This window comes from Leguminivora glycinivorella, chromosome Z (assembly GCF_023078275.1).
Source record: "Leguminivora glycinivorella isolate SPB_JAAS2020 chromosome Z, LegGlyc_1.1, whole genome shotgun sequence".
In the NCBI taxonomy this organism is placed as follows: domain Eukaryota; kingdom Metazoa; phylum Arthropoda; class Insecta; order Lepidoptera; family Tortricidae; genus Leguminivora; species Leguminivora glycinivorella.
The window spans coordinates 52,130,032-52,148,054 of NC_062998.1; the positions used below are offsets into that span (position 1 = coordinate 52,130,032).

Below are 18,023 nucleotides of genomic sequence, written 5' to 3' on the forward strand. Positions count from 1 at the left end.
TACCTCTTTAAGTGAGATAAATTTGGTCGTCCCTTGAAGTCTCACTTATCCAGGTTTCACTGTAGTATGAACTGGTTAAGTCTACGCTGACTTTAGTTTCTAACGCCTTAAAATAACCCTACGTAGAGAAATTATCAATTAATAGTTAATTTTTTAATCTCAACTCAATCAAGAAAATTAATAATTACAAGATCATATTGTGTGTGGATTCTGCCACGTATTGTATGATTTGTATGTTTACTTATCGATTTTGATAATTTCTTCTGTAGATTACATGCCCACTTTTTAAAATATGAATGGGAAAAATGTTTGCCTGAACATCATTTTGATCATTGATACAGTGATAGACAATAAAAACATAGCATGTACGGATATATGACTAATATTGTAAAAAGCAAAAAGTTGGTTATACCTAAATGTTCGTTTACAACAACCACAATACAAGTATAAAAACTGTGCCACAAATGCCACAATCAATCAAATAATTTGCCAATTTTTGGCAATAAAATTCACTAACACACCAATTTTTTTCAACAATCTGCGATTTCACGAGTTTTAAGGAATGCTTCATATCAGTGCAAAGTGTATAATTATAAGTATTAATTTCAAGCCGATTAATGTAGTAATTTAATAAAAAAAAAGTATAAAATAACAGAGTGATCCAATGTATTTTACTCACAATGCAAGTAGGTATTGTACCTACTATGAAACTAGTTGTAAAATACAAAACATCGCACCTATTTAGAAAAAAAAACATACATTTTCAAAGTGAAATATTAGAGCGTCTATTTTGGGGTATACAATGAATCATATAAATTCATTGTCCCTTACAAATGCATACATACAAATAAACCGAGTCTTAATTCAAATGAATTCATCTCTGCTCATACAACTAGGGTTGCCAGACGGTCGGGATTTGGCGGGATTTTCCCGATTTTTAACATGTGTTCCCGAATCCCGACAAATTAGAAAATGTCCCGATTTCTCGAAATACTCTAAAATTTCAAATTTCAAACTAGAAATCAAGCTAAATTATTTTTCTGGAATGACCGTAAAGCAAGTACCGTAACCCGCGCCTAGTGTGCGAAGCGCGTTGTTGCAATACGCATTGCGGGGTGCGGTACGTTTTTTAAAATATTTTGGTTGTAATATTGTCTTCGGTTACCGCGATAGTTACTCATGAAATAAAACTATGGAAACGGATTAAACGGATTATGGAAAGTTTGACAAGCCCCAGAGGCTTGCTACGGAGAAGCGATATATACCCAGAATGTTGCGAGAGGCCATTGAGATCAAGAAATATCCAAACTTTAATAGAGAAGATGGCTTTACTTTACCACCGGCTTGGGATCCAGTAGTACATCTGATAATGGAACAAGCACGACGAAGGCTGTGTTGTATGGTGTTGGACATTTGCGGTTTTGTTCTTTGTCAATTTTGTGTACATTAATTGGTTAATTATTTTTTAACATAGTAATGGTAAAATTTTTGAATATTGTATAACTAGCTTTATAGTGTGTGAACCTGCCTTAGAAATCTATATTATTTGTGGTCATGGTTCGTTAATATTTCTTGTATGTGGGTAGCTTTTGCACATTGTAATTTTTTCCTCAGTCACCCGTTGACCACGAACGCTGTAAAGAGTTCGAAACGTCGGGCTGTATTTTAAATTCATTATACGCGATTTAATCCATTTCCATTGTTTTATTTCATGATATTTTGGTTGCTCATCGTGGGTGTCATTTCAATGAACGACTTTCTTGGACACTACATCCTATACCGATTAATGGGTCAATATTGTGGGACTTCTTTAAATCAAGTCTTTCGTCCCGATTTCGAAAGCACTGGCTTTAGCAAGCTGCTGGCTTCTAAATATCGTGGATGATATCCAGCTATTGTCAGAATAAAGTTGAAAAATCGTATTAAAAAAAATTTGCTAACAGATTCTTTCAGCAATCTTTGCTGTAGATTTTTCTATCGAAAAGTAACCACTGCAGGTAACTAATACCGCATCAACTTATTCCTGGTAAAGTAGATAATATTTGGAGACACGTCTACATTTTCATTGTTTCACAGGAATAGTAAATTAGGCCTTTCAGATATGGTATAATGTTGGTTGCCAGGCAGTGTTGAAAATTATTTACTTAAATGCAAGTTTCGTCAACAGAAATCAAGATTTTGACAGCAGTTTGTCGCCGAATTATTTTCAGCGTTCACTTTAATTTTATTTAACTAGTTAGTTCTGATTTGCTTTTAAAAATTATTTTAAATTCTTATAATCATTTTGTGATTCAGGATTCAGGCAATTTGAATGGTGGACTAGAAATTATCCAAGAAAAAACACTCTGAATTTGTCAAATTCGTTACGAATCAGTCCTTATGATAAGATTTGTATTGTTATTCAAGATTTCAAAGAATATATATAATTATACAAGTAAAAAAACTTCTATGAGCAGCACGGGAAGCATGGTCGCGCGATAGACGATAAAATATCAGGCCGTCCCAATCGCACTTACAAATAGTGCAGGAGGTGTGCCACAAATGTCATAATACAAACTTATAAACAATATTCTTTAAATATAACTAAGTTCCTGCTTTAATTTCAATGTTTATTTTTCTTTTCCCGACTTGAGACCTAAAATCCCGAAAAAAAAATTTTTTTCCCCTATAATCGGGTAATTCGATCTGGCAAGCCTACATACAACGCAAGCCTCATCGAACACTCGGTACAAAACATTTAGAGATATGTAACGCCCACTAGCGACTAAAACCACTTTATAAGATAAGTTTGCATTTCAAAGACTCGACATTAAAGTCACCAACAGAAATTAAAATTCCTGTTTAGTACCTAGATATACTTTTTTAAGAAATAAAAAATGTCCCGATTGAAAATTGTCGACTGATTGAATGTCTACTGTGTACTAAGTGAACACCTTTTGTATGTACATCCATATTATTACAATAAACGAGGAACTTAATAGTGCACAAATATTATACAATAAATATGTAGATAGACAGTATAATTTGAATGTAATGATGATATTACAGCCGCTAGTACATACATCATCAAGCAAAGTTATAACAGACGAACTAACATCAATAAACCAGGTACAAAATTAACATGTCAAGGAAACAACTTTTGGCGTATATTATAAGTAGGTACCTAATAAACGACAGTGTCAACTAAAACCCAATTAAGATGAAGAACTATGTTTGATAATTAATTAAGATATTGTTGAGTTTATTGATATTTAAAGTTTCTCAAAAAAAACATGTGGTGTATGAAATTGCCACATGGATTTTTTTTCAGTTGGGTTAAAATTTTAAAATAGTTGTAAATTATCAAACTTTAAAATCAGGGGAGCGGCCAAAATGTGATTGGAATTGTTACACCCCGGACGGTATTTCGATGTCTATTTTTGGCTGGTTGAAAACGAAAATAATAAGGGTTTATTCGTCATCTCAAGTTGTAGTAGTCCATTCGATCTTACCGGTGTTTAGTAACACCAAGACCAAGTTAGTGTTGCCATCTGACGCCAAGATAAAAGTGATTCGGTCCGTCCTAGTTCAAATATCCGTTTTTAAATTTTTCCTTTTAAACATCCTAATACAAAAGCTCTCAAAGATCCTGCACGAAAAAATCTTACTCCAGTTTCCAAGTCCCAAATCAGGCATCTAAACATCAAAATACACTCAGCATCAAGTAAAAAGGACTGGACATAAATCATGGTTTACCACAGTTTGTTGTGGTAAAACTTGACATCAAAGTAGCCCTGGTCAGTGAGCTGAGAGTCACGACGCGGGGCGGCAGAGCCTGCCGGGGACGGCGCAGCAGACACCGCCGGAGCGACTGGCAATGTGGTCGGGCGCTCCGGGCTTGGCGACGCCGGAACCTCTGGAACCGGTTCGGGTTCCGGCTCGGGTTCCGGAGTCGGAACTTTGGGTGGTTCGGGCGCTGGTGTTGGGGAGTCTTCGGGAGTTCTGTACGAGTATATAACGTTATGAAAACTGCTAATAGAATTAGGTGCTTATCCTTTCGTATTACTTTTGACTTGTCACAAAGGAAAATGCTCTTTCATTAATGTTTATACATATACTTTTTATATGTATAGGTTACCACTCTTAACTATTAGGTTGCAAGTTGCAACAATAACGAGATGAATTAGATTTGATTATATACTAACGTAGACACGATTAAATGATGCCCTCGGCTCCAGAAACACATTATGAAATGTTAAAGGTATGGAACGTTGTTAAAATATTTTAGTACATAAAATTTTTATGTATATTTGATCATTTGTTAAACAGTTATGTATGTGACTGAACTTACAGTGAGTGACAAAAGTGTTAAGATTATTTTGTTCTTGGCTGTATCAATGGCTGAAATTAGTACCTTGTATATTAAAAATAAGAAAAACATATGAATTATTCGCCGTTGTGATCGTGATTTTGTCCTCTATTATTGTCTCAAATTTAGTAGTAACGTGACACACAATTTAGTAGTTACAGATCGATTCACAAAGAGCTGGCAGGGATGGAACGAATGATCAAATGAAAATATGCATGTGTGCGACAGATTAACCAATAAAATAGTAGGCCCTGACAGTTACGACTGTATATCGATGTACTCACTCATACAATAAAAACAGTGCGTGGAGTCCCTCCGGCGGAAGAAGTGAAACTTAAATGCATGAATTTTTCTTTTAACGAGATATTAATATATGTGATAGACAATGGTTTTCTGGCTCTGGGAAAAATATTAAAAAAAATATTTAAGATCGATTTTTATACTAAATCAGTGTAAGAAGATAGATAAATAGGCCAAATCTTATTTATATTAATATATCGTAATTGGTATGTTTTATTTAAAAAAAATGACTACTATTAAAAAGGTACACTATTTGTGAAACCTCTATGATAAAATGTTGAAACACAAAATTAATAACTCCGAAAAATTCAGCCTAAATCACATACTAAAAATCGCCATCGTCCTGTTTTTTCACACTTTTCCGCCATTTCATCTTAATCCTTAAATAATAAATAGTAAATCATTATATTATTTAATTTATTTAATTGTTCATTAAATAATAATGAATGATGAATAATAATTAAGCAATAAATGTGATTTTGGATAGCTACATATCGAGCCACGGGCCATCAAATATATGATGCATATATACATCACCATGCATTTAAGGGTTAACATAACCTCAAAAACATTTTGTCAAATGACCATCACGTTTTTGCATTTAGTTACGTCCATCTTTTTACTGTTTTAAATATTTTACATTGCTATTTGCTCAAATTATTGAAAAAACAAACAAACTCATTTTGCACTCGATCTAAATATAAAACACACATTCCAACCAACCATTCCACCATTCAAAACGCGCTGAGTGAGCGGCATTCCACGCAAAGTAACAATGACTGAGTGTTACGCGCTGTCAGTTGGATGTCGCATTAGAAGTTTCACTTCAAAAAAATTCGTTATATCCTTTCGATCCGTGCCAACTCTCATGAAACGACCTGTAGTAATCGATACAATTTAGTAGACACTTAGCTAGAACAACACAAGTGACAAAAATAAGTACGTTCTAACATAATTACTCGTATAATTATAACAAAAGTGTTCAGAACAGAGTTACTGGACTACAATAATGCATTATCGAACACAAAAATGTATTTATTAAGCCGACACCTTATTTTTATTGATAGTTCACCGCTGGGCGAGTAACTATAAACATCGCCGTCTCTCTTTTATTTACACGGGAGTGATTATCTTTTGTTCGGTTTGTAGTCGATAGCTCATAGTTTACTAGCTCGCGGTGGGACCAGTGCCTTATAAATATGCTCTATCAAAATGAGATATTTTAGGGAATATCCTACAAAAGAAGTACTGAAATAAAAAAAATCTAACCAGACCAATATAACAGTATCTCAAAGACTTTGAGTTAATTTATATTGAAGGTACAAGAACTATATATTTTTACATCAAAAAAACTAGTTTTATAGCCACTGAGTAGCGTTAAAATCCGTTACTGTCGAGCAGTCTGGTCAGATTATCAGGAGTATTCTAGCAAACAATAAGTTTGAGTTCAAGCAAAAAATAAATCTACGGCGAAAAAGAACTTGATAGCATTGCATTTCTAATTATTAAGAGTCTTTATAGGAAACATTAAAATAATGTTTAACTATAACTAAATCATAAAAGAAGTAAAAAATCTCTAAACTTGATTTTATAATCCGAAAAACACTTTATTTAAAACACTTCTAAAAACGCTGAGTTTTAAAACTATTACTGCAATTGGCAGTTTTTCTAAGCAATATTTGTCTTTTAATATTAAGAGCTTGAGAAAATTTCATTTCGTTTTCAAAAACAGACCATACATATTTTATATGTTAGAATATTTAAATATACTCATGTTAGTATTCTGCGTTTGGCGACATGTTTCGAGTCAATTCGCCGAAAATGTCGCCGAACGCGATGTATTGACGTGACTACATCCGTACATTTAAATTTGTCTCACGAAAGTTTAAGTCTATAATTTTTCATGTTGTTAAAATTATCGTAAATTTGAGCTAAAGTTATTTTTAGGCGAAAGTTTTGGCAAATTATATATTAACCTCTAAATCCCAATAATATAAAGTATAAACTCATTCATAATTTAGCGTAATTACAATAAATTAATCAAATTTTAAATAAATTAAGATGCCTTAGTTCCTAGATCAATAAATAGTCTCGAGCTACAAAAGTAGCTCCATAATTACAGTCTGTATCTTAATGTATTTAAATAAATGTATACAAAATCAACCCTTAAGGTGGCTCGCTTTCCATACAAAAAACATCTACCATTTATTTAGTCACCGCACACTACAACTAAATAAAAATATGCGCATACATCTACTATACATTATCCGTCGTCGCGGTAGTGAATGAAATACATTGTTTCATACAGAAATCATGGACAAATCCTTGTGAATTTTTTATTAATTTTACGTAAATGTGCGTGCCAAATTTTGTGTACAGACACAGAGCCGTCATATTTCGCGCATTTTTAGTTGACATTATCATCAGTGACATTTGGCTCTTGACAAGTAATTATTTAAAGATATTGGTTTAGTTAACTCAAGCAGACTCAGAAATAATGACGCATTTTGTCAACAAAGATACATATCGTGTATTTCGACACTGCTAATGTAAATCGAAATGGCGTCTCGGTCAAACGACTGACTATGATGCAGAAGATCGTGGGTTCGAATCCGAAGTTTTTTTTAATCATTTGAACTTTTATGGATTTATTAAGTATTTTTTATTTTTTTAATGGAATATTTGACTATTACTATATTGCTTTCCTATTTTTTATTTTCATACAAAAATACAATACAATCCTTTATTATGCCTTTGTTGATAAAATAAAATATTACACGTCTGGTATAATACATTATACATAGGTCATAGTGTGGGCATAGTATTAGTAAAGTATTGCATTTACTGAGCTGGTTGACCTATGTTATTGTTGTGTCAATGTTTTTCTCGGCGTCGGCCTGATATTTTATCGTCTATCGCGCGACCATGCTACCCGTGCTGTACTAGCTTTTGCCCGCGGCTTCGCTTGCGTTAGAAAGAGACAAAAGTAGCATATGTCACTCTCCATCCCTTCAACTATCTCCACTTAAAAAACATGTCAATCCGTCGCTCCGTTTGGCCGTGAAAGACGGACAAACAAACAAACACACATTATCTTTGGTGAAACAACGAATTCTTCCACTTCAGATTATAGAGTAACCAGCTTTTCCCATTTATAATAAACTAGCTTTTGACCGCGGCTTCGCTCACGTAAGAAAGAGACAAAAAGTAGCCTATGTCACTCTCCATCCCTTCAACTAAATCCCCTTAAATAATCACGTCAATTCGTCGCTCCGGTTTTGCCGTGAAAGACGGACAAACAAACAGACACACACCCTTTCCCATTTGTAATATTAGTATGGATTTGACATTATTATTTATATTTAATTAATTATATATGTATAGCCCAATTTCGTCGGGAACAGCGTGTTATGTAATGGCGTCGTTGGTGTACAGTCGTCTGTCACGCCGTGAAGGTGCGTTCGATTCCCAGGATTCTATTAACTTTTTGTATTTTTTTGATATAAATTTCGTATTTTTTATTGACCGAGCAAGAATGGAGAGCCGAAGGTATCAATTTTATCTTAGAGAACCTATTGATATTTTTATTGTCATTTTGATTTTCTATTTATTAAGTTGAGATATAAAACACAACTTTTAATACCCTCGCTAAATATAATATTTTATCGAAATTACTCCTTAGATAAAAAAAGTCCACTTGAGTTTTTAAAGCATTACGTTACTCAGTTAACTATTGCATTTTCATTTACTAATTTAAGATTTCAAAAGCGATTTGAATACCCTTGCTCCATCGAAAATAAACAATTAGAAAAAAAAAATCGTTCGAATCGTAGTTTAGAAACTGTAATGTATTCAGAGAAGGACTAGGTATACTATCGATGAGCGACAATAATAGGCACTTTCTAGCTCAAGGATTTATTCGAGACTGTATGAAGTGACACCTGTCAATAGGTATTTCTATATCTACCTACATAAGTACATCACACTTCTCCACACTTAATTAATACTACTAACTAATATTTTTAGCATGCGTAATAGGGTTACTTAAAAACTAGGCACTTAATCTACAACAAGGAAACATCGATCGTAAATTAGGACGAGGCATCTGGCAGAATACACAACAATAGGTATAAAGTACACATTGGTAACGGGAACCCGTTCGTCCATACTCATAAGGATAAAAATCATCGCTATGAATGTAGAATATTAATAATGGATCTTATGCTCAGGGAATACGATTCATAATAGATTAATTATTCCCAGACGTAATCTTAACAACAATAACTAAACAATAGAGTTACAAGTAGCATTCATTCCGAAAAATTACCTACCAGGTTATGACATAGCGTAATGAAGCGTATTATAGAATAACATATACATTAATATAAAGGAGAATGCTACGCAATGAAACTTACAATTCTATTGCGGGGGTCTATCTATTATACTTAAGTAGCCCCCGTGCTTATTCTTTATATGAAGGTTTATTCAATCTACATTGTCTAATGGGCCGCGACCGGGTCGGTACAAGAGGGGTGGTTGGCTGGTTTGCTTGTTCCTCACCACTCCCGGTATCCCGCCCTGGCGTAGAGAAGCATTCCACGTCCTCCTCTTCCCCTTCCACCGTACTTCGCGCCGGCGAAGCATCGAACCTCGGCGTCGAGACTTCCCTCGTGCTACTGAGCCCCCTGGTACTCGCTCGCGGTGTTGTAGGCTCTGACGCCTTATTAGGGGTTGGATCAATAACCACGGTCTCACTACACCCCTCGCTATTTTGTGGATAGACTATAGAACTCCTCATTCTCCGTTTCAATTGGTCGATATGGCGGTGAATACGATTACCCTGACAATCAGTAATGTTATAATCGGTATCCCCTAAAATCTCTGACACTTTACCCGGTTGCCATTTCTCACCTTTTAGATATTTACGATACCAAACCTCATCACCTATATCCATTTTCCGTTCCGATCCTCCAGCTAAGCGAATTTGACGACGTTGGTTTTTATTTACATTCATCATGAGCATTGCGGGGCTCTCCCCGGTGGTACTATGCGCCGTATTACGATAATAAATTAAATAGGTGTTGATAGCGTTTAGAATGTCAGTTTTTTCTATAACCGCTTTTTTTATAACCTGTTTGATTAATCTAACCCCGTTTTCTGCCGCTCCGTTCGACGCGGGGTGATAAGGGGCGGTAAAAATATGTTCTACCCCGTCTAAGGCAAGAAAATTAGAAAATTCCTTACTTGAAAAAGGCGGCCCGTTATCGCTTATCAATTGTTTAGGTATTCCCCACCTAGCCCATACTTCGGTTAATTTCTCAGTGATCGCAACTGCGGTCGTGCTGGGAACCTGGAACACTTCGATCCATTTAGACATAGCATCCACTAGTATTAAATAAGTTTTACCATGGATGGGGCCTAAGAAATCCACATGTACCCTTGTCCACGGTCTTGTTGGCCACGGCCAGCCACGCGGCACGTGCCGCGGCGGCGCGCTGGCCACCGCGGCGCATGGCGCGCACCCGCGGCACGCCGCCTCCACCGCCTCGTCGAGGCCCGGCCACCACACATAACTGCGCCCCAGCGCAACTGCAACTGGCAACTGTGAAGCCTGTGGCGCGCGCAATCATAATTACGCTAACTGCAAGTTCCGAGAATATGTGTGCAGCAAGTGTCAGCGTACAGGCCACTTGCGGCGAGTGTGCCCAGACTGGGGCGCGGCGCCGGGGCCCGCGGGCCGCGGCGGAGCCCGCGCGCCGGCCCGGCGCGGAGGGGCAGCGGCGGCGGCGCCGACGCGGAGTGCCATGCATTTTGGAGAGGCCGATCACGAACCGAGTGAGGATCACGGCGGAGACCTCGAGCACGAATTTAATCACCTGTGGTTAAATAACTATCCGGCGGTGAGTTTACCCATACGTATAGACCATACAGTTATAAATATGGAGGTGGACACGGGCGCGCCACATGCCTGCATTAGTAAGACCACATATGATAAATATTTTTCACACATGAATATAGAACCCACTAAAACGGGGTTTAATTACTACACAGGGCCTTCTATTAGACCTTTAGGTATAATTAAACTGATATAATCGCCGAGCCTGATGTCAGCGGGCGCTAAAGACTCCAACCCCATGATTTCGGTTTTCTTGACACTAATTTTAAGGCCGAATCGCTGACATGACTCGTTGAGACTCGTCATAAGCGTTTGTAGACTTTCCGGGGATTCCGCCACGAAGCAAAGATCGTCTGCATACATTATCTCCGTAATAGTGGCTTGAGATATTTTCGTGCGTGCCTTCAGTCGTGCTAGATTAAACACACTGCCATCAGTGCGAAAACGAATACGGATGCCATCCGCTAACGTTTGTAAGGCATCTCTGACGACAACAGCAAAGTAAAGAGCGAAAAGAGTTGGCGCCAGAACACATCCCTGCTTAACACCACAAGTGACACCAAAGTACTCAGAATTTTCGCCCTTTACGCTGACACAGCACTGCATGCCGTCGTGCAGAAGTCTAATGAGCCTGACAAACTTAGCCGTACACCCCTGTTTCGCTAGCACCATCCACAAGGCTTCACGAGGCACGCTGTCGAAAGCTTTTTCAAGGTCAAAAAAATAAGACTGGTAATTTGAAGATTAACGCCATCTAACGCAGCCTGAGCTTCGGGTAACCTAAGCGAGCCACCTTAAAAAACTCTTTAAAACCAGTTGAGAGTAAATCAAAACATTACACGACCAAATAAGGTTGCTCAGGTGTCAGATCTGCTTAGTTTTGTAAATATATGGTCGGCTAACCAACAATCTTTTTTTTTAGTTTGAATAGGTAGACGTTTGACCACGATCACACCTGATGGTAAGTGATGATGCGGTCTACGGTGGAGCACGCTTACTTCTGAGATACCTATTTACTCTTGCTTTAAAGAGACCTGGATTGTACTCATTTTTGAAATACATTAAAGCACAGAGTATAGTTACGATTTATAATTAGGAGTTATTTTTACAAATACGCAATGGTTTTCAACAAAAGGTAGTTTGTTCAAAAAACGTAGTTTTGCCTCACTGCCTCAGGATAATATTAGTTATAACTGAAAATCAAAATGAAATGAACGGAAATTAAATTAAATAATAACAAAAAAAACTAATCGTAATAAGCGTGAAAATTAGCGGCAAGTCAATATAAGATACATTGACATAACAAATGAATAATAATACAGAATTATGTCTAAACAATTACTACAATTAAAAAAAAAACTAATTAGCTACTAAGCTAAGCCTGGTCAAAGGGTTTACCTTTGAATCGCCGACAGACACTTGTTCGAATATTATTTCAAAGACAACGTTTCAAATAATTTCATTTCATCGACAGTTCATATCGTAGAACAATCGACACAAGTAAAATCAAACCGTAGACTTTTACTTCGTAGATAAGTTATTCCGAGTATACTTTATATCGTGGTATTTCATTTCGTGTTTTTTCATTTCATTTTGTTTTACATTAAATACAATTCATTAAATACATTCACGCATAATATTATTTCAATTATGATTTCTTCTTAAATTTTACAATTTATAAACTGTTTGTTTGGTCACAGTTCTAATCTAACCTAAACCTACTTTAAAAAAGATTCGTTGTTATTTATGGTCGCAGTTCTAACCTAACCTAAACCTACTCTATAAGCCGTTTGTTTCTGTGTGATCACAGTTCTAACCTAACCTAAACCTACATACTCTGTAAGCTGTTCGTTTTTGTGTGTGGTCACAGTTCTAACCTAACCTAAACCTAATTTAAAAGCTATTCGTTGTCGTATAGGTCGCAGTTCTAACCTAACCTAAACCTACTCTGTAAGCTGGTCGTTTTTGTGTGTGGTCACAGTTCTAACCTAACCTAAACCTACTTTAAACCCCGTTCATCGTTTTGTAGCATCGCAGTTCTAACCTAACCTAAACCTACTGGTACTCTAATATAGGATTTAAGCCAATGGTTATAGCTTAATTATGGACGTATGTGATGTGCCACGATAAAATCGACAATTTGAAGTTTCCTAGAATAAAACATCTATAAATGTGTAGTACGACAAATGAGAAAGTTTTGTAATAATACGTCGAATAAATGAATTGCGATGTTTTGTAGTTCTGCTATTTGAAGTACTTTGAAATGAATCAGCGATGAAGAAATATTAGTTGAATAGTATTTATAATAACTAAGAAAATTTCAAATAAATAGTAGTTGAAACAAAATTACTCGAAACAATTTTACTCGAACTAAACTTTCGATGATTTGTTGTCGATGAAATGATATTCGATGAAAAGTTTGTCGGCGAAACAAGGGTACACCCTGGTCAAAGAAAAAGTGTCAATTTTATTCTACTATGCAAACTGGCAATATTGAGTGCATTGAACAATGAGGAGGCACACTGACATTTTATCCCGCCAGGCGGCGCCTGTGCCAGTGTCTAGGCATGTCACTGTCATTCATATGTGTGAAAAGAAAAAAAATCTTCTCGCTCTCACGTATGTAATTCTTTATCTGTCCAATGGACTAATAAGGTGGCGCCATCTGTCATAATCTTTGAGTGTACCTCCTTATTGGGTAGGTAAACTTTAAAATTGAATAGCAGATGAGGTGACATTGCCTTTGCGCGTGCTGAATGTATGAAATTAGAAATTTATCTAAAGGTGACGGATGAAAAGAGATTGCACGTGGCAGAGATGAGAATGTTAAGATGGATGTGTGGCGTGACAAGAATGGATAAGATAAAGAATGAGTATATCAGAGGAAGCCTGAAAGTAGCACCGATTGTTGAAAAAGTAAGAGCGAATCGACTAGCATGGTATGGACATGTAATGCGGAGGGATGAAAGGCATGTGACGAGAAAGGTATTACGAATGAATGTGGAAGGTGGTGGAAGTAACGGGAGGGGAAAACCGAAGAAGAGGTGGATGGACTGTGTGAGACATGATATGGAACTAAAACAAGTTAATGATGAGATGACGAGTGACAGAGATGTATGGAAGAGAAAGACATGCTGCGCCGACCCCAAGTGACTGGGATAAGGGCAAGAGAATGATGATGATGATCTTCAAAAAATTTTGCCTACCTACCCAATTATATTAATCAGTGTTTTAAACTAGTACAATTATAACATGTAGTTTTGTAAAATCGGACAGGGCCAGAAGCAAAAATATACAATATCTACAATAAAAACTTAAAAAAGTGTATATAAAGCAGTTCATGCTTAAAACATTCATATCAAAATCACACAGCTAAAGCCATTTTAAAAGCTTTTTGTTTGGTATGAAATAGTACATTACGATACAAGTGCGAAAAAAAGGAAGTTCGAAACGAGTGGCGATAAATTAAAACACGACCGAAGGGAGTGTTTTAAATCGACACGAGTTACGAATTTCCTTTTCGGTACCACTCTACAACCATGTCAAAATGACAAGAAGAGATTTCTTACAACCTGATTTATAGCGTCACTATGACATAGTTCTACAGTGGCCTAGGGTTCCAATTGGTTGACTGTACTATGTTTGTGTTAAATAAATCATATTGACGGAGATTCATTGATTATATTAACCTTTAAATTATATTAACCTTAGATTATTATTAACTTTAGATTATATTAACCTTTAAAAAATATATATGACCTCAATTTTGCCCTGTCACAATGGACGCGTATTTTTAACCCCCAACGCAAAAACGACGGGATGTTATAAGTTTGACGTGTCTGTCTCTGTGTGTGTCTGTCTGTGGCATCGTAGCTCCCGAACGGATGAACCGATTTAGATTTAGTTTGCTCTGTTTGAAAGCTGAGTTGATCGGGAGTGTTCTTAGCCATGTTTCATGAAAATCGGTCCACTATGTCGCGGTCGGGGGTTTTTAAAAATTTTAATATTGCGGTTAGGTTATTATTTAGTTATAAAATCAATGGATCTTTGGTGTATGACTATATATTAATCTGAAAGGTATTAGTAAAAACCGCATGCACACAACAAAAGGTTATATGAACATGAATATATGTGGATTATAATAACACGTACCCGTTGGTCGTTTCCACGTACACGCGGTCTGTAGCCCCATGGATCACCTGAAATTATAATTTATGTGTAAGCATTTTTATAGGAAATTAGAGGTCTTCTTCCTCCTACCCTTATACCACGTTATGTGGGGTCGGTACAACACGTCTTCCTCTTCCATTCTCCTCTATCTTTAGTCATCTCAACACACATCTTTCTTTCTCATATCCTCTTTCACACAATCTATCCAGCGTTGTTTGGGTTTACCCCTCCCTCTCCATCCATCAACCTTCATCTCCAACATTCTTTTGCCTACAGGTCATCAGTTTATTATACCATAACGACAGTGTGGGTCTAGTATGACAATACATACGAGCTATTTCTTATCAAAGTTTTTGGGTACAAACGACACTTTGGGTACGGTAATTTCGTATGTGTGATAACTGAGCATTTCTTTTTTTTTCGCCACTTATGAAATGTGATATTCTGAAAAAAATTATGCTATTTCTACTCAGAATCACTAGCTTTTTCAATACTAGTAGTAAAAAAAATTGTCCCATACGATTTTTTCTTATTTTGTTACCATTTTCCGTACATGTTGTGTGGGGTAACAAAAGAGGAAAGTAAAAAAAAAGTATGGAAATTCTGGGACACTTTTTGTCTCCCAGTGAGATTGAAAGTACTCGTGATTCTGAGTACAATTGACCTAAAATTCCCTAAAAATATCAAAATAAAAAAATGCCAAAAAATAAAGAAATGCTCAACTCCGAGTATCATTTATGACAATCAACTAAGAAATGGCACTAGATACTTAATGATACAACTACTGAAAATGGAACCATTAATAATAACAGCTAATAATCAATCACATCTACTAACCCCCTTATTCATAAACGTACACTAAAGTTATCAAGCGGAGTTCGTTTGTCCCTTTCCGACGTATTGGTGTGATAGAAAGGGACAAACGAACTTTATCGGCTTGATAACTTTAGTGTACGTTTATGAATAATTTATGAATAAGTCTTTAGTGTTCTTTACATATCCCGCACCATTTTTGGTCTTCTCTGTTTGGCCTAAAGGTTGACTGGTAGAGAATGCCATGTAGCATTAAGTCCGCCTTTTGTAACTGTATATTTTTACTGTGCAATAAAGTTTAAATAAATAAATAATATCTACATAATATGTTATTTATAACACAGCAAAAGGGAGTGGACAAGTTTCTAATGGGTTGGCAACGCGCATGTCCTTGAGTTGCAGGCGTCCATAGGTTACGGTGACCGCTTTCCATCAGGGGGACCGTATACTTTGTTTGCCACCGACGTAGCATAAAAAAAATTACAATTTTCCAAATTACAGGCACAAAACAAATTTGACCATAAGGCCTGATTTAGACGGCGTGCGAACTCGCATGCGATTTTAGTGACATTGCGGGCTGTTGAGGTTACATACAATTTTGCACAGCCATCAAATACTGTAATAAACTCGTATGCGAGTTCTCGTACTGTCTGAATGGACCCTAATAAACTTTACCAGTCAATTTAAAAACATAGTGGTCCTTTGAATACATACACTGGCTTATTGCACTCTTCGAGTCAACCAAGTCATATAGGAAGTTTCACAGTAGCGTATAGAAAAGCAGTGATATTAGTAAGTATAACTATTCCGTCAAATGGGGATGTAGGTAACTGGCACTTCACTCCAGGGATGTAACGGATGTGGTTTTAACGGAACCGGAAGCGGAAGCGGAAGTTTTGAATTTAGTTTAACGGAAGCAGAAGCGGAACCGGAACCAGAAGCGGAAGTTATAGATGTTAAAAACGAAATGAAAAAATACCACATAGGTATAACATAAACCAAAACTAATTAAATTACCTAGAACTTTTAGGTGTTTACTGTTCAGCCTGTAATCAGCAGTTTGTAATCAGCCTTTAGGCCCACTTAGGTTTTAAAAACGAAAAGAAAAGTTACCTGATATTTTATCTTAAGTATATCATTCATTACAATCCAAAAATTTAAATCACCTTGAACTTTAAGATTGTTTGTTGTTTAGGTAATCACTAAAAATCACATAAGAATCCTTTTAAACCTTTATTATGCCGTAAAAGGTTTTAGAAACGAAAAGAAAACTTACTCGTAGGTAGTATAATACGGGTGTGTAATGATTGGTATAACTTTTTTTGATATAGTAACATTTGATATAACAACATTTGGTATATATTTAATGGATATAATCACTCATTTGACATAACCATTGTTTGGTATAACCACAAAATATCTACTTTTATTTTGTATAATAATTATTTTGTATAACACTTATTTATAATAACCGTTTTATGGTATAACTATCTATTGGTATTATTATTATTATTACAGCTTTGTTTTTTCAGTGATCTCTAGAAAAAATTAGTTTTTATGTGCTTTTTGCAATTTCTTTGTTTCACTGATCCCTTATTGGGTAAAAGCCTCCTCGAGTCCCTTCCATTGTTCTCTATCCAGAGCTATTTTCATCCAATTTTTTCCTGATGTTTTGACTATATCATCTGACCAGCGTTTATGTGGTCTCTTCTTGAGTCGTTTTCCTGGTGGTCCTGTCCATTCAGTCACAATTTTTGTCCACCTTTTGTCCGTACATCTTGACACATGTCCTGCCCATTTCCATTTTAGACACAATGTTTGTTTTAGGGCATCCACAAGTTTGGTTTTTTTCCTGATTTCATCATTTCTGACTTTATGTATGCGTCTTAACTTCAGCATACTCCTCTCCATAGCGTGTTGACATGTGGAAATTTTATTTTTGATTGCATTTGTATACGTCCAAGTTTGGTATACTATACATCTATTGGTATACGACTAGTATAATATAAATAACAAACAGTATAAATCATTTCATGAATTAATTTTATTATTTTTGAAGGGATCACAGTTCTAACCTAACCTAACCTACTTTTCTGATAGCAGTACATATGTTTAAGGGTCACAGTTCTAACCTAACCTAACCTATTTTTCTGGTAGCAGCGCGTTGTGTGTAGGGGTCACAGTTCTAACCTAATCTACTTTCCCGGCAAATGATGGATCTAATTAATTGTACAAAAAAAATATATTCTAACTGTGCATTAGACAGAATTTGTGTTATACAATTTATTTATTATCGGAAATAAGTATTATACTCAAAGTATGTTATAATAAATGTTATTCGAAAAAATGAGCATTATATTAAATAAGAATTATACAAATTGTTAGTATATTATTCGTTGTTATATGATTCAATAATTATATCAAATGATCGTTATTACGACTAAAATTATATCAAGAAAAGTTATATCGATCGATACGCACCCGTATAATACAATC

The 18,023-nt window shown here is 35.9% G+C and overlaps 1 protein-coding gene across 2 annotated transcripts in view; it reads right to left on the reverse strand.

Annotated features, from left to right (window-relative positions):
• Positions 1-2,699: 2,699 nt before the first annotated feature.
• LOC125241721 (alpha-tubulin N-acetyltransferase 1-like) overlaps positions 2,700-18,023 on the reverse strand; it is a 46,506-nt gene continuing 31,182 nt past the window's right edge. The window contains exons 6-7 of one of the 2 annotated variants that reach the window (XM_048150328.1): positions 14,697-14,743; positions 2,700-3,981 (exon numbers count right to left, since the gene is read on the reverse strand). In XM_048150328.1, coding sequence (XP_048006285.1) covers positions 3,732-3,981; positions 14,697-14,743 — 297 coding nt within the window. In that variant the 3' untranslated portion in view covers positions 2,700-3,731. Of the gene's footprint in view, positions 3,982-11,618; positions 11,738-14,696; positions 14,744-18,023 lie in introns of those variants that run through there. The other variant, XM_048150329.1, reaches the window with a different exon arrangement.